This window comes from Selaginella moellendorffii, unplaced genomic scaffold (genome assembly GCF_000143415.4).
Source record: "Selaginella moellendorffii unplaced genomic scaffold, v1.0 SELMOscaffold_65, whole genome shotgun sequence".
NCBI classification, from domain to species: Eukaryota; Viridiplantae; Streptophyta; class Lycopodiopsida; order Selaginellales; family Selaginellaceae; genus Selaginella; species Selaginella moellendorffii.
In genome coordinates this window covers 972,659-993,420 of record NW_003314326.1, presented here as the reverse complement: position 1 = coordinate 993,420, position 20,762 = coordinate 972,659, and the positions used below count along the sequence as shown (strand labels likewise).

The following is a 20,762-nucleotide window of genomic DNA, read 5'->3' as shown; positions in this document are numbered from 1 at the left end:
AAGCCACGTGTCACTGCCACATGTTTGTGCATTGTGTCCGAAGGAGCGAGCATCGCGTGGGAGTTTGGCTATGGAGGCGATTCTAGGGCTAAGAGCTCCGTCTAGGGCAATCGACGTGAAGATCGGGCTTTCTCCGCGCAGGATCGGCAATGCGAGCTCGAGCAGCCTCAAGATTGGCAATGCGAGGGTGGGAGGCGTCACAGATCTCCGCGTTGGCAGAAGCAATGGCAGGAAGAGGAGGATCGATGTGCTGCGATGCAGGGCGGGGCTGGAGGAGATTGCGCCAGCGACGGCGGCGGCGTATGGATTGACGCTTCTCAGTGGCGGATTCTTTGCCTGTGAGTCTTTGCAATGCGAGCTCTTGCATTTGGCAAGGATATAATTCTTTCTTCTTTGCAGACTCGAGAACTGGCAGCAAGGGATCTCTTGTGGGTGGCCTCACTGGCGGCATCGCATTCGCGGTGGTAAGCAAATCTGTCTAGCCATAGCTAGCTCATGATCTATAGCTCGCTTATCTCCTTGGATCTTCTTTCAGGCGTATCTTTTGATGCTCAACCCCGACACCAAAGACCTCGCCAATGCCATAGGATTCGGCGTGGCATTTCTTTTCATCGCAGTTTTTGGTAATCACTCTCACTTTGCTAGAAAGGACTTACAAATTCTAGATCTACTACACAGGCATTCGTCTGGCAGCAACTCGACAGCCCATACCGTCTGGATTGCTACTAGCAATCAGCATTGCAGCCTCGGTAGTGTTCGTCAATGCCTACTTCAGTGCCCGGCTGCTTTAGGAGTGCTCCAAGTGTAATAAAAATCTAGCCAGCTCGAGAAACAGAGAAGAGAAGCTCTTGGTGGCCATCTCCAGGTAATGAAAGTGAGCTCTCTCTGTCTCTCTCTCTCTCTCTCTCCCTCAGGCAAGACTATTATTCTTTCCTTTTCTTTCTAGCCAAAGCTAGCTAGCTTAGCGTTCTCTTGGAGTTTGTCTCTATAGCAATGGCTTGGCAACATCGCAGCTACTGGTAAGCACATAAGTTCTTGCTAAAGCTTGTAATTTACAAAAATGTATACGTACTACTATCTGGATCCATCCGAGGGACATCACAGCCAAGAACACCGAGTATCAAGCTTGCTCAAGAACGAGACGAAGAACAAGGCCGCGAAGCAGGAGCCGGCATGTCCTTGAGTCGGTCGTCGGCGAGCTTGTGAAGTATGGACACGGGAGGAACGTAGCCCCTGCCGGTCATCTCCAGGTAATAAAAGTGAGCTCTGTCCATCCTGTTTGCTCCGATCATCCCATTGAGCAGTGCGTTGTAGGTGACGCGATCGGGCTTCCACCAGCGAGTCATCTCCTGGTACACGGCCTGTCCTTCGTTCACCTTGCCCGACTTGATGAGAGCGCTGATGATCGAGTTGTAGGCGTAAGGGTGCGGCATTCCTTCCTTCCTGATGGCGTTGAAAAGCGACACGGCCTCGTCGACCCGGTTCGCTTTGCAGAGATGGAAGATCAGCCTGGTCCGCGTCTGGCTGTTTGCAACACCGCTCCTCTCCATCTCGTCAAAGAGCATGCAGCCGCCTTCGAGCTTCCCCGACTTGCAGAGCCCGTCCACCAAGCTGCTGTAGACGAAGCTGTCCGGAGGGCAGCCTCTCTCCTTCATGTGCTGGTAGTATAGCGAGGCCTTGGTCAGCTGGCGGCGCTTGCAGAGGCCGGAGATGAGAGTCCCGTAGGTGACAACGTTTGGCGAGCAGCGGCTAGAGCTCATGTCGTCGAAGACTCCACAGGCAGCGTCGGTGTTCCCGGCCTTGCAGAACCCCGATATGAGAATGTTGTACGTGTAAACGTCGGGCTTGCATCCGGCCTCGAGCATCTCGTCGAAGAAGGCCCGTGCTGCCGCAACGTCGCCACTCTTGCAAAGCCCGTCGATGAGGATGTTGTAAGTGATGGTGTCCGGGGTGCAAAACGCCTTCTTCATCTGGGCCAGCATCTCCAGCGCACAGTCCATCTTCCTGGCCTTGCACAGGCCGTGGATGAGAGCGCTGTACACCACCTCGTTTGGAGCCAGGCCTCGAGCTTCCATCGACTTGAAGATCCGGACTGCCGCTCCAATCCTCCCGGCCTTGCAGAGGCCGTCGATCATGGTGCTGAGTGTTACCACGTCTGGAACGCAGCCTTGGGACGTCATTGTCTTGTAGACCGAGGAAGCTTGCGGGATTTTCCCGGCCTGGAGGAGTCCCCGGATGAGAGCAGTGTAGCAGACGGTGTCGAGAGCCAGTCCCCGCGAAGCCATCTCCTTGAAAAGCTTGTAAGCTTCGAAGGATCGCTTCTTCTTGCCGAGGCCATCAATGAGCGAGGTGTAAGTGACCACGTCCGGCGTGCAGCCATTGTCGACGATCTTGCGAAGGAGATCAATGGCTTCTTCGAGGCGTCCCATCTTGCAAAGACCATTGAGGAGAGCGTTGTAGGTGGCGATGGTGGGAGTACACCCATTGGCAGTGATCTTCTCCATCAGAGCCACGGCCTCTTGGATCTTCTTGTTCTTGGCGAGCCAGTCTACAATGGTGGTATAGGTGTGGATGTCGATCGTGCAGCCATTGGTTGTGGTCTCCTGGGCGAGGGAGTGAGCCTGGATCAGCATACCTGCTTTGACGAGGCCATTGATGAGGATCGAGAACGTCGCAGCGCTCACCGGCATGAATCTCCTCACCGTCTCGAAGTGATCCATCGCCGCGAGGACCTTCCCCGACTTGCACAGGCCGTGGAGGACGAGATTGTGGGTCTTGAGCGACGGCGCCACGCCGAAATCCTCCTCCATCTCCCTCATCACCGCGAATGCCTCCTCGGGCTCGCGAGCCAGGCAGTAGCCGGTGATGAGGACGTTCCAGGTCTCCACATCCGGCCGAAATATCGTCGCGAGCTCGTTCTTGAGGAGATTCCCGGCCTCCCTGTGGCGCTTGGTCCTGGCAAACACATCCAGGAGCGCGTTCCCCGTGTGGACGCTGTGCTGGAAGCCGAATCGAGGGGAGGAGAGGCACTGGAAGAGCTCCCAGGCGAGATCGGCGTCCTTGAGGCACTGGAAGATCTTCACCACGGCGTCAGTGGAGATTTCCCGGCGTAGCCTGCCCAGCGCCGCCTCGATCGAATGACTGGAAGAGGAGGAGGAAGAGTGGAGCATCTGCGCGAAATCCCTGTAGCTCCAGACGCCCGCATTGGAGCAAGCGGCAAGATCGTCCGCCTCATCCTCGGTGGATTCCTGAGCTACCGGCTGCATGGCGATCGATCTGGCGCGGCTGGGTACCTGTGCAATGCGCGATAGCCGCGCGAGCATCCAAATCTTGCCGCCATTCATAAACCCTAACCCCTAGGGCTTTAGCGCATCTTTGTGAGTAAGATTCTTATTCTCTTAGGGCTCATGCGATGGACGAGGACGACGATGGAGGAGGTATTGGATCGCTGTTCCTGGACGAGAAGTAAGCTACTAGGATTTAATCGATTCTATCATCCACTGCTAGCTACGTTGAGCAGCGCATTTCCATCGGCCATCACGACATTCCTGTGCTCAGCCTACAATGCTCTTCCAGTGAGTGTGTTCTTTCTCTCTCGGTTCCTCTCTTTCAATGCGATAGCTCGCAGCGGATTACGACCTCACTGGCCAGATAATCTGGCCTGGCACCGAGCTTCTCCTCAATTACATTGTGGATCATAGCCAAATTTTTCAAGGAGCTTCGATCATTGAGCTGGGCTCTGGTGTTGGTATGAAGTTCTTCGCATGGTTTTCTCTTCTTTCTCTCTCCTTTTTTTTTTCTAACACTTGTTTTTTTTCATGGTTTGTAGGAGTGACTGGCCTTTTGTGTGGAAGGATTGGCTGCCGCAAAGTCGTCATGACTGATCACAATGACATCGTTTTAAAGGCAGGAATTTCCATGCATGGTTTCTTAAAACAAGTTTGGGGATCGCTGCTAGATCATGCGGAAAAACGTGGCGCTTCAGCAGGACACGGCGTTGCTATCGCGTGAGTTCTTTCTCACTGATATATGAGAGATCTCGTTTGTTTGTTTGTTTGTTTGTTTTTTTCCTTATTGCAGGGATTGCCTGTGAAAAGCTTGAGTGGGGAAATGAAGAACAGCTCTTTCTCATCCTTGACAAGCATCCTGAGGGATTTGACTACATCCTTGGGGCCGACATTTATATCCTTTTGATGGAAGCTTTTTTACTCCAAGTTTCTCCTTGAACAGATCCTATCACGTTACCAGCAATGCAACATTCCTCCGCTACTCAGGACTGTCAACAAGCTTTTGCAACATCACCACTGCCGCAAGTTTTTTCTTGCTTACATCTCTCGCATACAAAGGTCACTTCGCTTCTCTTTTTGTGTTTTCTTGAATCTTTTGTTTCTTTTTTTCAGCACTGATCGAGCATTCTTTAACGAGGCATCTGAGCACAACCTGGAGTTGCGCGAGGTGGAAGAGTCGAGAACCAGCCCAGGTGATGGCATTTACAGCGGTGTGATTTACGAAATCATTCTCAAGCGAGATTGTCACAATTGTCGTACCTTTAGTGCTCCAAATATTTGAGAACTCGAAGAGCTTCTCAATGGTTTCAAACTCCTCTGGAAACGTTAGCAGTCAACCAGAGAAGATGGTATGCCATAAAGGCTTGGAAACTACACAGCAAACAGTCTTTGCGAAGACTATGTTGGTATCTATATGGTATTAGTAAACATAATTGATCTTTTCATTACACATAGTTGATGATCTGAGTTTTGAATCTCCTTTGCCTGCATTTCAAACTAGTCTTTTGAGCCTTGAATCTCCTTTGCCTAGATTTCAAACTAGTGAAGGATCTATTGCTGAGCAGCAACCTTGTAAAATAAGCTGCCACGAAACATTTTGTTGTTTTTACCCCTCAAAACTCCACTGTGCTGTTACATTGTGCTTTGCTTGCATTGCCTCATACTCAACGGAATCGTGCTTTCATGTGCTATATTTCTTACGATACTGCGACAGCTTCCCAAATCCCTGCTTGTAATTGCGTTGGTACATAGCTGTAGAGCAGCCGAAATTACAATGGAGAATGATACAGCAATACAAGTTGGGGGCTCAGATCGGAACACAGAAAAACATCAAAATCTTAAGAGGAGAGCACAGAGATTGGTGAGTCTGTCAGTGCAAGTGAAATATGTGGCTCTACTATTGGCAGCCTTGGAGCAAGGTGCAACATATTTAGCGCAAATAGCGTTCGTGGTGCCACAGTGGTCCTGCTGGGGGGTTATGTCCCTCAGCTCAAGTCGTACGATTTCAGGCTCATTTCTGGTCTGTTGCTTTCAGAGGGTGTGCGAGTGTTCCTAGTCAGCAAGAATTTTGATTACTTAATAGCCTCTCGGCTCCGGGGAAGTACCTGGGGAGGGATACTTACCACGCCATACTACTGCGCTTTCGTAGGTTATGGCATTTGGTGTGGGAGGATGCAGGGGTCAAAGATGATAAAGAACCTGTCCATACATCTGATATTCCATGGGCTCCAAGTGGGTAGTGCAGCTGTATCATTTGGTTTCTCCCTTTCTCGGCTCAAGTCGGGAGCCTACAAACCCCTCCCGTCGTCGGGTACAGGGCAGGTGGCCAACTTCGTGTATGGGATGAGGCTGTTCTACATTCTGACTTTGGTGGAGTCATCAATTTTCTTGGCGGTCAAACTACTGGGTTGGGACTCCTTCGGGTTGTGGCTGAGAAGTATTGCGGGTAAGGCTGAAGCGCATGTACTTGCACACCATGTTGGCCCACATGTACATGAGGCGTTTATGACAGAGGGATTCAGAAAAGGATTACGTGTCAATCTTTTCACTTATGTCATCAATTATTTTTTGGATGGTGAAGAAGAAGAATGCAGCTGCGATCACGAGGAGGTACTGGAGCTCCTTTGCTGGAACATACCTCATGAAGCTAGAACCTTTGGGAGTATTAAATGCATGACTCAGCTCATTGTTCTCGGACCATCATATCATGAAGGACCAAGGCATACTGCAAACAAGATTCTAGCAAAGGTTGTATTAACACCAGGTCAGTTACATAACTTAGTATTAGCTGTGCGAGAATTTGGAATAATTCCTTTGGCGGTTGTGGACGATGACGTAATCAATTTGCTGGACCGCATTGTCAGAGGAGCACCAGTGGGCTTCCTTCCTCGTGAAGCAGTTTCCAAGCAAGCATCCGAGTATCTAATCAGATCCATCATTGACGGAAGCGATGACGAGATCAAAGCCGAAGCCGCCTGGACATTCTTAAAGTGGTGGAGGAATCCGAGAGTTTACCGGAGCTATGCTTTTGATCCTGCAGATATCTTTCACAGGATTTTCATTGAGAGGCAACAGGTGTCATTAGATCGAGGCGAGCTTGAAGCTGTCGCTGGATATGAATCAGTTGCTGGTCCTATTAGAACAGTCTTGAGTACTTGGACTTCAGATATCATGAACAAGTTTTTGAGTAGGGTGGACTTCAGCAAACTCAAGGACAAGCGGAGCACTATCGACCTGTCTGGCATTGCCACTGAGCTAGACAGCTTTGTAGTTGGGCTGGTGGCAGCTTGGATATGGTTCATGGATGAATCCACTTTCCAGAAGGCAATGTCCAACTTGAGTGAAGCGGACCTAGGCATGCTCAAGAGGAATCCTCATATTTACGAGGCTATACTGTTATCTGAGAAGGGAGAATGGTTTCACAACAGACACACACTATGTTTAGAAGCTAAGGGAGTTTGTATAGCTGGTCTCTAACCAGTAACCACCATTTTCTTGCACGAAGTTCTTGTAATTCTTGTAATTCTTGTAATGTCATCTAACAAGGGAAAATGGTTTTAGAACTCGAACTGAATCATTGTTGTTGTTTATCTTTCCATTTAATATCGTTAATCAGCTTCTCCTTCGCCCAACATGCCAAGAAAGACATTCAGTTTTCTTCTTGGTCGCGGGAAGAGGAGCTGTTTGAGTGAGTAGAAAACGCTACGATGGAACGCCATGGCGAGTTCGATCCACGAGCACCGCCGTCTGTCTGTCACAGCTTTGAGAGCATCACTGTCACAACCGTGGCGAGCGTATGCATGGAAGATACGTACGATGTCCTTGAGAAGCAGTCGCGAGCAGCGCCTTCAATCAGCATGTTGCACAGGCACGAGGAGAAGATCCAGGTGAGTGAAGAAGTAGAGGCAATTCGGACGGCTTCTTTCACCGAGGCGTTTGATCTTGATCCTCGCTGGGATGCCGAGGATGACGGCGGCTTGAACGAAAAGAGCTTCACCACCAGTGGCGTTCAGGAGCTTCACGATCTTCTCGAGAGAAACAAAAACGACGTTGATGATCCTCAGGACATCTTCAGCACCAGCACCGCCACAGCTACCTTCGATCCATCACATCTTAAATTCCTGGAATGGAAGAGGTAAGTCGCTACGAAGCTTTTTAGAAAATCACTTACGGTTTCTTGCCAGGAAAAACGCGCTAGCTTTAGAAGCGAAGGAGAATGACGAGAGGGACAGGCTTGCAAAAACTCTTTGCGCTGCCGAGGAGCACAAACGAGAGCTCTTTGCAAAACGGAACGCGAAGTCGAAGCTAGTAAAAAAGCAAATCGTGAGAAGGAAAAGGTCGTCAAGAAGATAGATTTTATGTTTTAAACTGACCTCTCTTCCTCATGCAGGTATCGTTGGAGTCCCGAGAAGAGTTCCATGCGAGGGCACCACTAAATTACTGGGGTGCCGTCTCAGAACTAATCTCCACCAAGCCGGCTGCGGAGAAGAAAAAAACTGATGCCGCCATCGCCGAGCCCGGAAAATCGACTGACCTTTCCAGGATGCGGCAGATAATATTAAAGCTCAAGCACAGGATTCCCAAAAGCCACGGAATGCCCGAGCTCTTTGCCACAGCTTAAACTAGGACTTGCGATCCAAACGCATGTCGGATGCTGATCTCTAAGTAGAAAAGCTGCTTGGACTTAGCTTGGTCCATGCGTGCCTCCTTCAAAATTGTCTGTGACACAAAACAACGTGTATGTGAAACATGAAGTTCTCATACTAGTCGTACCTTTACTGCTCGAAATATCTCACCAACATCTGAAAACTCGAGGTGCTTCTGGATCGCGTTTTGCTTGCATATTTCGTTCGTCAAAATTCCCACAGCATAAACTTGATCTTTGCCACCTGAAGACAATAGACACTCAGACGTAAGAGAGAAGAACATAACAAACGAACCTGATAGATTCAGAGCTAATTCCTTCATCAAGGATTGTGCAAACCTCTTGTTCTTGAAAACTAAGTCCACCGCATTGCGAACAATAACCATCACCATTTGGTCTTTAGCCTGCAATTCAGATTATCATACACATGATAAAACGCGGGTGTATACCAGAAGTCTTGAGACCGCAAAGCTCGCGGTTTGCGCCACCAGAACGCTCAATAGCAACTCAGGGACCTCCACATGTTCCACATCGTGGCTCAGAGTAGCCACAATTTTTAGTAAACTAGCTAACAACATTGGGGAAGGCCGAGCCGACTGTAATTGACTGTTAGAAACAGCAAAAGGTGTGAAAACTTACGCACCAGATGTTCGGACATTGGCTTGGCCAACAAATGCATAACTACGTCGATATCTCCAATCTGGAATAGGCTACGGGACACCACACCCAGTATTATCCAGTGTTTCTTTCTCTCTTCAGCAGTTTCTGAAAAGAGTATCAGCAGTTATAAATTGCCCGACAAGAAAAAAGGAGATATTTACCGTGTGCATGCGAGCACTCCACCACCAGCGTAAAAAGGAAACTGGAAAAGTTTGCAACTTCAACCCGACCTTGAACAAAGGACACTCGCACCACTTCCAACAAGCGGACCAAAGTTTGCAGATCCATGTTCGGAGCTGCGAGTCGAGGTTTTCCAGGTTAGAAGATGTAAGCCATAATGCGCACTTACACAGACAGCAAGCTAACAGTGCTTTGAGAAAGAAAGGTTGGAAGCCGCTGAAGTAGTACAGCAATCTCTTGGCAGTCTCTAGGAAGCTTAATAAACGGACCGTACAAATACTTGTCTGGAATGTGGAAAGTCAGTTTCTTTGCTAGATTTAGGAGACGCAACGGAACCTGGCGTTTCCTTGGCTGGCAACACAGTGCAGAAAAACGGTATCATTGCCGATTGAAGCATTCCAAAATCTGTTGCTAAAGCTACTGCAAACTTTCCAAGGCGGAGTAGCATCTCTAGGACAATCTGCGAAAAAGAAAGAGAAACATTACGATGCGAATGCGATTAAATGGCAATGGCCTCTTGACACAAACCTTTGAAGACGCAAGTTGATTACACTTGAGCTCCCAAAGAAGCCTGGGAAATGAGACCAGCCATTTCTTACTGAACTGCTCAGAAACAGAGGGAGCTTGGGTTTCTCTACGGTCCTGACTTTCCTGGCGAAATCAATTTATAAAATAGAAAGAGCGGGGAAGGGAAAGAACGTACTCTTCCTGGCCTTGCACAGGCCGTGGATGAGAGCGCTGTACACCACCTCGTTTGGAGCCAGGCCTCGAGCTTCCATCGATTTGAAGAACCGGACTGCCGCTCCAATCCTCCCGGCCTTGGAGAGGCCGTCGATCATGGTGCTGAGAGTTACCACGTCGGGAACGCAGCCTTGGGACATCATCGTCTTGTAGACCGAGGAAGCTTGCGGGATTTTCCCGGCCTGGAGGAGTCCCCGGATGAAAGCAGTGTAGCAGACGCTATCGAGAGCCAGTCCCCGCGAAGCCATCTCCTTGAAAAGCTTGTAAGCTTCGAAGGATCGCTTCTCCTTGCCGAGGCCATCAATGAGCGAGGTGTAAGTGACCACGATCTTGCGAAGGAGATCAATGGCTTCTTCGAGGCGTCCCATCTTGCAAAGACCATTGAGGAGAGCGTTGTAGGTGGCGATGGTGGGAGTACACCCATTGGCAGTGATCTTCTCCATCAGAGCCACGGCCTCTTCGATCTTCTTGTTCTTGGCCAGCCAGTCCACAATGGCGGTGTAGGTGTGGATGTCGATCGTGCAGCCGTTGGTTGTGGTCTCCTCGGCGAGGGAGTGAGCTTGGATCATCATACCTGCCTTGACGAGGCCATTGATGAGGATCGAGAACGTCGCAGCGCTCACCGGCATGGATCTCCTCACCGTCTCGAAGTGATCCATCGCCGCGAGGACCTTGCCCGACTTGCACAGGCCGTGGAGGACGAGATTGTGGGTCTTGAGCGACGGCGCCACGCCGTAATCCTCCTCCATCTCCCTAATAACCGCGAATGCCTCCTCGGGCTCGCGAGCCAGGCAGTAGCCGGTGATGAGGACGTTCCAGGTCTCCACATCCGGCCGAAATATCGTCGCGAGCTCGTTCTTGAGGAGATTCCCGGCCTCCCTGTGGCGCTTGGTCCTGGCAAACACATCCAGGAGCGCGTTCCCCGTGTGGACGCTGTGCTGGAAGCCGAATCGAGGGGAGGAGAGGCACTGGAAGAGCTCCCAGGCGAGATCGGCGTCCTTGAGGCACTGGAAGATCGTCACCACGGCGTCAGTGGAGATTTCCCGGCGTAGCCTGCCCAGCGCCGCCTCGATCGAATGACTGGAAGAGGAGGAAGAGTGGAGCATCTGCGCGAAATCCCTGTAGCTCCAGACGCCCGCATTGGAGCAAGCGGCAAGATCGTCCGCCTCATCCTCGGTGGATTCCTGAGCTACCGGCTGCATGGCGATCGATCTGGCGCGGCTGGGTACCTGTGCAATGCGCGATAGCCGCGCGAGCATCCAAATCTTGCCGCCATTCATAAACCCTAACCCCTAGGGCTTTAGCGCATCTTTGTGAGTAAGATTCTTATTCTCTTAGGGCTCATGCGATGGACGAGGACGACGATGGAGGAGGTATTGGATCGCTGTTCCTGGACGAGAAGTAAGCTACTAGGATTTAATCGATTCTATCATCCACTGCTAGCTACGTTGAGCAGCGCATTTCCATCGGCCATCACGACATTCCTGTGCTCAGCCTACAATGCTCTTCCAGTGAGTGTGTTCTTTCTCTCTCGGTTCCTCTCTTTCAATGCGATAGCTCGCAGCGGATTACGACCTCACTGGCCAGATAATCTGGCCTGGCACCGAGCTTCTCCTCAATTACATTGTGGATCATAGCCAAATTTTTCAAGGAGCTTCGATCATTGAGCTGGGCTCTGGTGTTGGTATGATGTTCTTGGCATGGTTTTCTCTTCTTTCTCTTTTTCTTTTTTCTAACACTTGATTTTTTTCATGGTTTGTAGGAGTGACTGGCCTTTTGTGTGGAAGGATTGGCTGCCGCAAAGTCGTCATGACTGATCACAATGACACCGTTTTAAAGGCAGGAATTTCCATGCATGGTTTCTTAAAACAAGTTTGGGGATCGCTGCTAGATCATGAGGAAAAACGTGGCGCTTCAGCAGGACACGGCGTTGCTATCGCGTGAGTTTCTCTCGAGTTCTTTCTCACTGATATATGAGAGATCTCGTTTGTTTGTTTGTTTGTTTTTTTTTTTTTTCCCTCATTGCAGGGATTGCCTGTGAAAAGCTTGAGTGGGGGAATGAAGAACAGCTCTCTCTCATCCTTGACAAGCATCCGGAGGGATTTGACTACATCCTTGGAGCCGACATTTATATCCTTTTGATGGAAGCTTTTTTACTCCAAGTTTCTCCTTGAACAAATCCTATCACGCTACCAGCAATGCAACATTCCTCCGCTAATCAGGACTGTCAACAAGCTTTTGCAACACCACCACTGCCGCAAGTTTTTTCTTGCTTACGTCTCTCGCATACAAAGGTTGTTTTGCTTCTTTTTTTGTGTTTTCTTGAATCTTTTGTTTCTTTTTTCAGCACTGATCGAGCATTCTTTAACGAGGCGTCTGAGCACAACCTGGAGTTGCGCGAGGTGGAAGTGTCGAGAACCAGCCCAGGTGATGGCATTTACAGCGGTGTGATTTACGAAATCATTCTCAAGCGAGATTGTCACAATTGTCGTACCTTTAGTGCTCCAAATATTTGAGAACTCGAAGAGCTTCTCAATGGTTTCAAACTCCTCTGGAAACGTTAGCAGTGAACCAGAGAAGATGGTATGCCATAAAGGCTTGGAAACTACACAGCAAACAGTCTTTGCGGAGACTATGTTGGTATCTATATGGTATTAGTTGATGATCTGAGTTTTGAATCTCCTTTGCCTGCATTTAAAACTAGTCTTTTGAGCCTTGAATCTCCTTTGCCTAAATTTCAAACTAGTGAAGGATCTATTGCTGAGCAACAACCTTGTAAAATAAGCTGCCATGAAACATTTTGTTGTTTTTACCCCTCAAAACTGTTGTGATGTTAAAAGGGATGGACACAACACTCCCGACTCAAGGGCCACGTGGACGTGCCACGTCAGCTGATCGAGACTGACATCTCGACACTCCCACTCTGGCTCGATCAGCTGAGAGGATGGACTACGTATATCAGCCACCATTGCCTCGGTGGGGCAATATTCCAGCAACAACTTTCCATTTTGGACTTGTTCCCGCACGTAGTGGAAACGAATCTCGATGTGTTTCGTCCGAGAATGGAAGCGAGGATTGGCGGCCAGTGCAAGAGCACGTTGGTTGTCCGAGAACAGCACCATAGGGCCGGTGCAAGCAGGAATCTGGGGCAGGTCACGGCAGAACTGGGTGGCAGCGGTTAGGGCAATGTACTCTGCCTCTGTCGAGGACAGAGCCACCAGCGGCTGGCGCTTACTGCTCCAGGACACAGCAGCCCCATGGAGCAAGAACGCATACCCGGAGGTAGAGCGCCTTGAGTCCTGGTCGCCCGCCCAGTCCGCATCCAGAGTACCCATGAAGTTCCTGTGACACAGCAGCGCCATAGTGAAGCTGCAAATGCAAGGTACCTCGAACGTAGCGGAAAGCTTGCCAATGCGCAGGTCCGGGGTTCTCGAGGAACTGGGAGACCATCCCAAGAGCATAGGCGAGATCTGGTCGCGTTCCCAGCATCAAATAAACAAGACTTCCCACTGCTTGACGATATGGCACCGTGGCCATGTACTCTCGTTCTTCCTCTGTGACAGGGGCCATGTCACGGCTGAGTTTGTGATTGACCTCAAGAGGTGTGGCCAGGGAAGAGCATTCCAGCATATGGAAGCGTTCCAAGATCTCCCTTGCATAGTGAGCTTGTGTCAAGCTCAAGGTGCGTGCTCCTCGATTGCGTATAATTTGGATGCCAAGGAAATGGCGAAGCTCGCCCAGGTCAGACATCTCAAATTCTTCACTCAGCTTCTTTTTCATCTCGTCCAGCAGGTGGCGGGTTTTTGCACCGAGAATGCAGTCGTCAACGTACACAGCAACCAGGAGAAAATCGTCACCACTCTTGTACAGGTACACGTTTCCTTCCACTGCAAGAGGAACACACCCCAGGCTCTTGAAGAACGCATCAATGCGTTCAAACCAAACCCTCGGGGATTGTTTAAGCCCATACAGGGCGCGATTCAGCTTGCAAACAAGATGTTCCTCACCAGGTTTGACGAATCCAGGTGGTTGCGTGACGTAGACCTCCTCGTTCAACTTGCCGTGCAGGAAAGCAGTGCGAACGTCCAACTGGTGCAGTTCCAGGTCGTACTTGGCAGCCAGTGCAAGGATCACTCGCACAGAGGTCAACTTCACAACTGGTGAGTACGTCTCCATGTATTCCAAACCTGGAATCTGGCTGAATCCCCGTGCGACAAACCTGGCCTTGAACTTTGCTACAGTTCCATCTGACTGTGTAAATCCATTTCGAGCTCTCAAGGTGAGCACCTTCAGGTAAGGTTGTCTTTGTCATTGTATTGTTTCGCTCATGCGAATGCATTTCAGCATTCATGGCTTCTCGCCACTGGGCAGCATGAGGTACAGCTAATGCCTCGTCAACATTCGCTGGAATGGGGATTCGCCCTGGATTAGCAGCCACGAAGTTAGCCTGGTGCGTTCCTTTCTTTTTAATTTTTCCAAAACTAAAGAAGGGACGAGATTGCTCAGCTTCCAGTTGCAGCCGCAATGGTACGGGAACTCGAGCAGAGCGTCGAGGTTCAGGACGTGCTGGAGGGTGGACCACAGGTGGTGGAACAAGTGGAGAGTCTGGGAGAGCTCCCACTGAAGTTGGCGACCTGCTTCCAGCTCCCACTGAAGGTGATGATCCACGTCCAGCTCCCACTGAAGATGAACCGAGGAAGAACTCAGGAGCAGCTTGAAATTCCTCGTCGCCCTCGAAGTAAGTGTTCATCAGCTCTTCAGAGAAGCTAGGTGTTCTCACTGGAGGAGATTCTTGCAGAGGCGTAGCTGGAGGGCGTGGTGGCAGTGCTGGAGGAACCACCACGTTACCACCAGCAGAGATCCTTGTACAGCTTGCTCTCATCAAAGAGCACATCCCATCTTTCCAGCAAAGTTTTGCGCTTGAGAGAATAAAGGCGATATCCTTTCATGCCTTCCAAATATCCCAGGAAAATGGATGGCTCAGCCTTTGACTCCAGCTTTCAGCGTTGCTTGTGTGGAACGTGTGCGTAGGCAAAACAGCAAAAAATGCGGAGATGATCGTAACCAGCTGCGTGACCAGTCAAAGTTCATAAGGAGTGGTCTTCCCAGGCAGGGCACGTGTTGGCAACCGGTTTCGAACATAAACAGCCGTGTTAACTGCCTCACCCCAGAAAGCAGCCGGCATTCCCACATGAAGCGCAGCTTCTATGATGGTGCGATTCACCCTCTCGGCAGCACCATTCTGGGCAGCATCAGGGACAGCAAACTGGCGCTGGACCCCAGCTTCAGCACAAAACGTCTCGAATTCTCCAGAGATGAATTCTCCTCCACGATCACAGCGGAGCACATGAACTAAACAGCTGTGTAGATTTTCTACCAAAGCCTTGTATTGGCAAAAGCAGGAGAACACCTCTCACTTGTGAGCCAGCAGGTACACGATCAGGTACCGCGTGTAATCATCCAGGAAGGTGACTACGTAACGTTTGCCTCCCAAAGATTCAACCACAATCGAACAAACGTCCGAGTGTACCAACTCAAGAACAGAACTTGCTCGAGAATGAGAAACCTGTGGAAAAGGAAAAACGTGGTGTTTTCCACCAACACAAGCTTCGCAAAAGGGCAGCGCGCTCCCAGGCGCCACAGGAACATCCACCTTTTTTAGCTGTTGCTCGTTCACGTGACCACGGCGCTGGTGCCAGGTTGCAAGTGTCGGTGGAGCCCGAGCCATCAGCGCCACAGGTGGAAGCATGGTTGGTCCCGAATGCGTTTGGCCATCATTCCGACCGCCGCCGAACGCGGTCGGCCGAACGCGGTCGGACAGCTCCGTTCGGTATTCTGTTCGGCAAAAAAAAAAATGTGAAAAAAAAAAATTGTGATCGCGCTAGATTTCTGATGCTCCAGCGGCTATCGCCATCACCACCACTGCCTCTGCTTTTGATTGCCATCACCACTGCCTCTGCTTTTGATTGCCATCACCACTGCCTCTGCTTTCGATTGAGTGTGGAGCAGAGCAGCTCGCTGCCTCGCAAATCAAATCGCGCAGTCCGCAACGCTTGAAATTTTTGCCCTAAAATGGAAATTCCAGTGATTTCAGAGATTTGATTCTAGAGATTCGTAGCAATTCTGGCACAATTGAGTGATGGCGCCCGATTGGGCATGGTCCCATGTTACCAAGCTCACTCCTTATGCTTCCGGCAAAAGAGCTGGGCGTTGGAAATGTAATTATTGTGGTAAAATGTATGGCGGTCCGCCGAAACGAATCAAGGCGCATCTTGCTAAAGTTTCTGGGCGTGATATTGAAGTATGTAGTGCTTCAAATGTTCCTCTTCATGTTCAGAACCAAGCTCGCCGAATGTTTGTGGAGCAAATTGCAAATGCCCTTTCGTCTTTACCTTCTACAGCAAATCTACAGAATAGACATTTTGATGGGGCATCTGCTTCTGGAGCTGGTACACAAAGTGCTAGTCAATCTCAGCCTATGAGTGCTTCTATAGGCTATGAAGGATCATCTATTGGTCGAAAGTGAATGCGAGATGGCAATATTGGGGAAATGCTTGATGATGCAAGAAACATGAACTTAGATGATGCGATATCAAAGTTCATTTTCTTGAATGCTATACCATGGTTTGGTTTGGTTTGGTTTGGTTTAATGCTTTGGTTTTTCTACTTTTATTAATATGGTTTTACTTAAAATGTTTTTTTTTTTATCAAAAAAATTTTGTGAACCGTTCGGCCGTTCGGCATTTTCACAGCCGGTCGATAACCACGGTCGGCCGGTCGGCCGGTCGGCGTTCGGAACGGTCGGGACCAACCATGGGTGGAAGGATCACGTGAGCATCCAGGCGGTAGAGCGTATCAACTGGAACTCCAAAAGCGACCTTGTCTCCAGTCTCGGCATCCAGCACGAACGCTCCCTGTGCTGTGAACAGAGTATCGAAGACTACTTGAGCAGCAGTTCCAATCGACAGCAGCGTGTGTGTAAGTCCTGGAACATAAGACACAGGATAGATCTCCCGGATTTCTCCAGAAGAGAGCTGAACCCTGATTGTTCCTTTGCCTAGTACGTCGTGAGCAGAGGAGTCACCGAGTCCCACAGCGTCACTCTCACATGGTTCTCGGTAGTCAAAAAAACAAGGAAGCCATGGGCGTCATATGGAATGACGCTCCAGAATCCAGCCACAGCTCTGGTCCGAGCACGGGCTGGTGGCTGCTGCTTGCAGAGCGAGGCATCAAGTGCTTACGAGGTGTCCCAGAGCCCTTGTCTTTGTTTCCTTTGTCTTTGTTCTTGGCAGCTTTAGCACGATCAGCTTTCTTCTTCTTGCAATCCCTCGCCAAGTGTCCAGATTTGTGGCAATAGTGACAAATGCCACGAAAACCAGTGTCGTTCGGCTGAGCTTGAGAGGACGAGGATGATCCTCCCGCAGCGCCAGCATAAAGCAAGGAAGATTTGGCTGACCTTCATCTTGCGTTCCTATTCAATTAGGGCACCCACGACTTGATCAAAGTTCATGGCCATGTACAGATGCGAGCGTGCTAAACGCAGGCGTGACGGTTGCAAGCAGCAACGCCCTGGCGCGATCGTCCGTGACAGGAGACCCAGCACCAGTCAATTCAGCCATTAGCCCTCGAATCCGTCCCACGTACACAGCAATGGTTTCACCCGTTTCCATGTGAAGCGCCAAGAATTGTTGATTCAGCAACATGGAAGAATTTGCGGCTTGGGCCACGAAGATCGTGCGAAGTCCCATCAACGATGTTCCACGCTCGTTTCGCAGAGAGGATCAGTCGCCCATGTGAAGAAATTCGTGCCACTGAATTTCTCCACAGATCGCCGCCAATATAATAGGGCAGGGTTACTATGTAAAATATCGATTTAGAAGATCGTGAGAGACGACCGGTGGCGGCGGCAGCGGCGGTGGTGGTGGGGGCGGCGGAGGTGGTGGTGGGGTTGAAGCGGTCATGACAGCAACGTCAAATCAACCAACCAGGATCGTCGAAATCCGATACCATGTTGTGATGTTAATAGGGATGGACATAACACTCATGAGGGACATGACTCATGCCCACGTGGACATGCCACGTCGGCTGATCGAGACTGACATCTCGACAAAAACTCCAAGATGCACTGTCCTGTTACATTGTGCTTTGCTTGCATTATCTCATACTCAACGGAATCGTGCTTTCATGTGCTATATTTGTTACAATACTGCGACAGCTTCCCAAATCCCTGCTTCTAATTGCGTTGGTGTACATCACCGTGACATAGCTGTAGAGCAGCCGAAATTACAATGGAGAATGATACAGCAATACAAGTTGGGGGCTCAGATGGGAACACGGAAGAACATCAAAATCTTATGAGGAGAGCACAGAGATTGGTGAGTCTGTCAGTGCAAGTGAAATATGTGGCTCTAGTATTGTCAGCCCTGGAGAAGGGTGCAACATACATAGGGCAAATAGCGTTCGTGGGCGCCACTGTGGTCTTGCTGGGGGGTTATGTCTCTCAGCTCAAGCCCTACGATTTCAAGCTCATTTCTGGTCTGCTGCTTTCAGAGGGTGTGCGAGTGTTCCTAGTCAGCAAGAATGTTGATTATTCAGTAGCCGCTGGGTTCCACAATAGTACCTTTGGAGGGATATTCACCTGGGCAGCGTGCTGCACTTTCGTAGGTTCTGACATTTGCTGTCTGAGGACGGAGCTGACAAAGTATATAAAGGACCTGTTCATACATCTCATATTCCATGGGCTCCAAGTGGGTAGTGCAGCTGTAACATTTGGTTTCTCCCTTGCTCGGTTCACGTCAGGAGACTACAAACCCATCTCATCGTCGGATGCAGGGCAGGTGGCCAACTTTGTGTATGGGATCAGGCTCTTCTACATTCTGACTTTGGTGGAGTCATCAGTTTTCTTGGCGGTCAAACTACTGGGTTGGGACTTCCTCTTGTTGTGGCTGTCCTGTATTCGAGGGGAAGCTGAAGGGCTTGCAGTCAATGTAGGCCCACGTGTACATGAGGCGTTTGTGAGAGAGGGATTCGGTAAAGCATTAGGTGTAAATCTTTTCACTTACGTCATCAATTGGTTTTTGGATGAAGAACACCAAAAATGGGATGAAGAACACCAAGAACGCATCTCCCATCACGAGGAGTTACTGGAGCTCCTTTGCTGGTACATACCTCATGAAGCTAGAACCTTTGGAAGTATCAAATGCATGATTCAGCTCATTGTTCTTGGATCATCATATCATGAAAAACCAAGGCATACTGCAAACAAGATTCTAGCAAAGGTTGTACTAACAGAAGGTGAGTTACACAACTTCTTATTAGCTGTGCGAGAATTTGGAATAATTCCTTTGGCGGTTGTGGACGATGACGTGATCAAATTCCTGGACCGCATTGTCACAGAAGCACCAGTGGGCTTCCTTCCTCGTGAAGCAGTTTCCAAGCAAGCATCCGAGTATCTAATCAGATCCATTATTGACGGAAGCGACGACGAGATCAAAGCCGAAGCGGCCTGGACATTCTTAAAGTGGTGGAGGAATCCGAGAGTTTACCGGAGCTATGCTTTTGATCCTGCAGATATCTTTCACAGGATTTTCATTGAGAGGGGACAGGTGTCATTACATCGAGGCGAGCTTGAATCTGTCGCTGGATATGAATCCGTTGCTGGTCCTATTAGAACAGTCTTCATTAACTTGGTGGAACCTGAGAGGTCAGATGTCATGAACAACTTTTTGAGTAGGGTGGACTTCAGCAAACTCAAGGACAAGCGGAGCACTATCGACCTGTCCGGGATTGTCCCTGAGGTTATTGGTGCCGAGTCAGAGCTAGACGACACTGTAGTTGGGCTGGTGGCAGCTTGGATATGGTTCATGGATGAATCCACTTTCCAGAGGGTGATCTCCAACTTGACTGAAGAGGCCCTGGGCATGCTCGAGAAGAATACTCGTATTTACGAGGCTATACTGTCATCTAACAAGGGAAAATGGTTTTAAAACTCGAACTGAATCATTGTTGTTGTTTATCTTTCCATTTAATATCGTTAATCTCGCCCAACATGCCAAGAAAGACATTCAGTTTTCTTCTTGGCCGCAGGAGGAGGCTGTTTGAGTGAGTAGAAAACGCTACGATGGAACGTCATGGCGAGTTCGATCCACGAGCACCGCCGTCTGCCTGTCACAGCTTTGAGAGCATCACTGTCACAACCGTGGCGAGCGTATGCATGGAAGATACGTACGCTGTCCTTGAGAAGCAGTCGCGAGCAGCGCCTTCAATCAGCGTGTTGCACAGGCACGAGGAGAAGATCCAGGTGAGTGAAGAAGTAGAGGCAATTCGGACGGCTTCTTTCACCGAGGCATTTGATCTTGATCCTCGCTGGGGTGCCGAGGATGACGGCGGCTTGAACGAAAAGAGTTTCACCATCAGTAGCGTTCAGGAGCTTCACGATCTTCTCGAGACAAACAAAAAGGACGTTGATGATCCTCAGGACATCTTCAGCACCAGCACCGCCACAGCGACCTTCGATCCATCGCATCTTAAATTCCAGGAATGGACGAGGTAAGTCGCTACGAAGCTTTTTAGAAAATTACTTACGGTTTCTTGCCAGGAAAAACGCGCTAGCTTTAGAAGCGAAGGAGAATGACAAGAGGGACAGGCTTGCAAAAACTCTTTGCACTGCCGAGGAGCACAAACGAGAGCTCTTTGCAAAACGGAACGCAGAAGTCGAAGCTAGTAAAAAAGGAAATCGTGAGAAGGAAAAGGTCGTCAAGAAGATAGATTTTATGTTTTAAACTGACCTCTCTTCCTCATGCAGGTATCGTTGGAGTCCCGAGAAGAGTTCCATGCGAGGGCACCACTAAATTACTGGGGTGCCGTCTCAGAACTAATCTCCACCAAGCCGGCTGCGGAGAAGAAAACAACTGAGGCCGCCATCGCCAAGCCCGGAAAATCGACTGACCTTTCCAGGATGCAGCAGATAATATTAAAGCTCAAGCACAGGGTTCCCAAAAGCCACGGAACACCCGAGCTCTTTGCCACAGCTTAAACTAGGACTTGCGATCCAAACGCATCTCGGATGCTGATCTCTAAGTGGAAAAGCTGCTTGGACTTAGCTTGGTCCATGCGTGCCTCCTTCAAAATTGTCTGCGACACAAAACAACGTGTATGTGAAACATGAAGTTCATAGTAGCCGTACCTTTACTGCTCGAAATATCTCACGAACATCTGAAAACTCGAGGGGCTTCTGGATCGCTTTTTGC

The 20,762-nt window shown here is 49.7% G+C and overlaps 6 protein-coding genes and 2 long non-coding RNA genes across 12 annotated transcripts; 5 read left to right on the top strand and 3 right to left on the bottom strand.

Moving 5' to 3' along the window:
* Positions 1–9: 9 nt before the first annotated feature.
* LOC9648953 (protein FATTY ACID EXPORT 4, chloroplastic) lies at positions 10–939 on the top strand. The gene is made up of 4 exons (XM_002985062.2): positions 10–338; positions 400–464; positions 536–623; positions 679–939. The coding sequence occupies exons 1-4, from the start codon at positions 71–73 to the stop codon at positions 789–791; spliced, it is 534 nt and encodes a 177-aa protein (XP_002985108.2). The 5' UTR covers positions 10–70; the 3' UTR covers positions 792–939.
* On the bottom strand, positions 913–10,814 carry LOC9649107 (pentatricopeptide repeat-containing protein At1g63330). Of its 4 annotated transcripts, none has more exons than XM_024690073.1 (2): positions 1,086–3,365; positions 913–1,020 (listed from the first exon to the last, which is right to left on the bottom strand). In XM_024690073.1, the coding sequence occupies exon 1, from the start codon at positions 3,342–3,344 to the stop codon at positions 1,131–1,133; it is 2,214 nt and encodes a 737-aa protein (XP_024545841.1). In that variant the 5' UTR covers positions 3,345–3,365; the 3' UTR covers positions 913–1,020; positions 1,086–1,130. The 4 variants fall into 4 exon arrangements, with proteins under 4 accessions (XP_024545841.1, XP_024545843.1, XP_024545844.1 ...); XM_024690075.1 differs by adding an exon at positions 9,481–10,814 and having other exon boundaries at positions 1,015–2,004; XM_024690076.1 differs by adding an exon at positions 9,486–10,814 and having other exon boundaries at positions 1,015–2,009.
* On the top strand, positions 3,377–4,741 carry LOC9649106 (protein N-terminal and lysine N-methyltransferase EFM7). The gene is made up of 8 exons (XM_024690083.1): positions 3,377–3,465; positions 3,508–3,575; positions 3,629–3,748; positions 3,830–3,906; positions 3,959–4,007; positions 4,081–4,182; positions 4,241–4,346; positions 4,401–4,741. The coding sequence occupies exons 1-8, from the start codon at positions 3,413–3,415 to the stop codon at positions 4,567–4,569; spliced, it is 744 nt and encodes a 247-aa protein (XP_024545851.1). The 5' UTR covers positions 3,377–3,412; the 3' UTR covers positions 4,570–4,741.
* LOC112351719 lies at positions 6,852–7,787 on the bottom strand. Its single transcript, XR_002994259.1, has 3 exons — positions 7,661–7,787; positions 7,459–7,592; positions 6,852–7,408 (listed from the first exon to the last, which is right to left on the bottom strand). It is a non-coding gene; the product is annotated as an uncharacterized LOC112351719 (long non-coding RNA).
* Positions 10,815–10,825: 11 nt separating the features above from the next.
* LOC112351714 (protein N-terminal and lysine N-methyltransferase EFM7-like) lies at positions 10,826–12,175 on the top strand. Its single transcript, XM_024690084.1, has 8 exons — positions 10,826–10,914; positions 10,957–11,024; positions 11,078–11,197; positions 11,276–11,352; positions 11,405–11,453; positions 11,542–11,643; positions 11,702–11,807; positions 11,861–12,175. The coding sequence occupies exons 1-8, from the start codon at positions 10,862–10,864 to the stop codon at positions 12,027–12,029; spliced, it is 744 nt and encodes a 247-aa protein (XP_024545852.1). The 5' UTR covers positions 10,826–10,861; the 3' UTR covers positions 12,030–12,175.
* A 635-nt stretch (positions 12,176–12,810) lies between these two features.
* LOC112351718 lies at positions 12,811–14,428 on the top strand. The gene is made up of 7 exons (XM_024690089.1): positions 12,811–12,895; positions 12,933–13,254; positions 13,306–13,523; positions 13,582–13,673; positions 13,793–13,806; positions 13,858–14,251; positions 14,312–14,428. The coding sequence occupies exons 2-6, from the start codon at positions 13,144–13,146 to the stop codon at positions 13,942–13,944; spliced, it is 522 nt and encodes a 173-aa protein (XP_024545857.1). The 5' UTR covers positions 12,811–12,895; positions 12,933–13,143; the 3' UTR covers positions 13,945–14,251; positions 14,312–14,428.
* Positions 14,429–17,420: 2,992 nt separating this feature from the next.
* On the top strand, positions 17,421–19,550 carry LOC112351712. 2 transcript variants are annotated; one of them, XM_024690077.1, is made up of 2 exons: positions 17,421–18,543; positions 18,601–19,550. In XM_024690077.1, the coding sequence occupies exons 1-2, from the start codon at positions 17,802–17,804 to the stop codon at positions 19,497–19,499; spliced, it is 1,641 nt and encodes a 546-aa protein (XP_024545845.1). In that variant the 5' UTR covers positions 17,421–17,801; the 3' UTR covers positions 19,500–19,550. The 2 variants fall into 2 exon arrangements, with proteins under 2 accessions (XP_024545845.1, XP_024545846.1); XM_024690078.1 differs by having other exon boundaries at positions 17,421–18,807; positions 18,910–19,550.
* A 1,039-nt stretch (positions 19,551–20,589) lies between these two features.
* On the bottom strand, positions 20,590–20,741 carry LOC112351720. Its single transcript, XR_002994260.1, has 2 exons — positions 20,699–20,741; positions 20,590–20,646 (listed from the first exon to the last, which is right to left on the bottom strand). It is a non-coding gene; the product is annotated as an uncharacterized LOC112351720 (long non-coding RNA).
* Positions 20,742–20,762: the final 21 nt, after the last annotated feature.

Excerpts from the sequence above, each read along its gene's own strand:
- LOC9648953 (XM_002985062.2), top strand. The coding sequence starts at position 71 with ATGGAGGCGATTCTAGGGCTAAGAGCTCCGTCTAGGGCAATCGACGTG. Across the intron at positions 465-535 it reads GCGGCATCGCATTCGCGGTG|GCGTATCTTTTGATGCTCAA; the intron begins GTAAGCAAATCT and ends ATCTTCTTTCAG. Across the intron at positions 624-678 it reads TCTTTTCATCGCAGTTTTTG|GCATTCGTCTGGCAGCAACT; the intron begins GTAATCACTCTC and ends TCTACTACACAG.
- LOC9649107 (XM_024690073.1), bottom strand. The coding sequence starts at position 3,344 with ATGAATGGCGGCAAGATTTGGATGCTCGCGCGGCTATCGCGCATTGCA.
- LOC9649106 (XM_024690083.1), top strand. The coding sequence starts at position 3,413 with ATGGACGAGGACGACGATGGAGGAGGTATTGGATCGCTGTTCCTGGAC. Across the intron at positions 4,183-4,240 it reads CATCCTTGGGGCCGACATTT|GTTACCAGCAATGCAACATT; the intron begins ATATCCTTTTGA and ends AGATCCTATCAC. Across the intron at positions 4,347-4,400 it reads TACATCTCTCGCATACAAAG|CACTGATCGAGCATTCTTTA; the intron begins GTCACTTCGCTT and ends TCTTTTTTTCAG.
- LOC112351714 (XM_024690084.1), top strand. The coding sequence starts at position 10,862 with ATGGACGAGGACGACGATGGAGGAGGTATTGGATCGCTGTTCCTGGAC. Across the intron at positions 11,198-11,275 it reads TGAGCTGGGCTCTGGTGTTG|GAGTGACTGGCCTTTTGTGT; the intron begins GTATGATGTTCT and ends CATGGTTTGTAG. Across the intron at positions 11,644-11,701 it reads CATCCTTGGAGCCGACATTT|GCTACCAGCAATGCAACATT; the intron begins ATATCCTTTTGA and ends AAATCCTATCAC.
- LOC112351718 (XM_024690089.1), top strand. The coding sequence starts at position 13,144 with ATGGAAGCGTTCCAAGATCTCCCTTGCATAGTGAGCTTGTGTCAAGCT. Across the intron at positions 13,255-13,305 it reads AAATGGCGAAGCTCGCCCAG|GTGGCGGGTTTTTGCACCGA; the intron begins GTCAGACATCTC and ends CTCGTCCAGCAG. Across the intron at positions 13,524-13,581 it reads AACAAGATGTTCCTCACCAG|GAAAGCAGTGCGAACGTCCA; the intron begins GTTTGACGAATC and ends CTTGCCGTGCAG.
- LOC112351712 (XM_024690077.1), top strand. The coding sequence starts at position 17,802 with ATGGAGAATGATACAGCAATACAAGTTGGGGGCTCAGATGGGAACACG. Across the intron at positions 18,544-18,600 it reads GTTTGTGAGAGAGGGATTCG|AACACCAAAAATGGGATGAA; the intron begins GTAAAGCATTAG and ends TTTTGGATGAAG.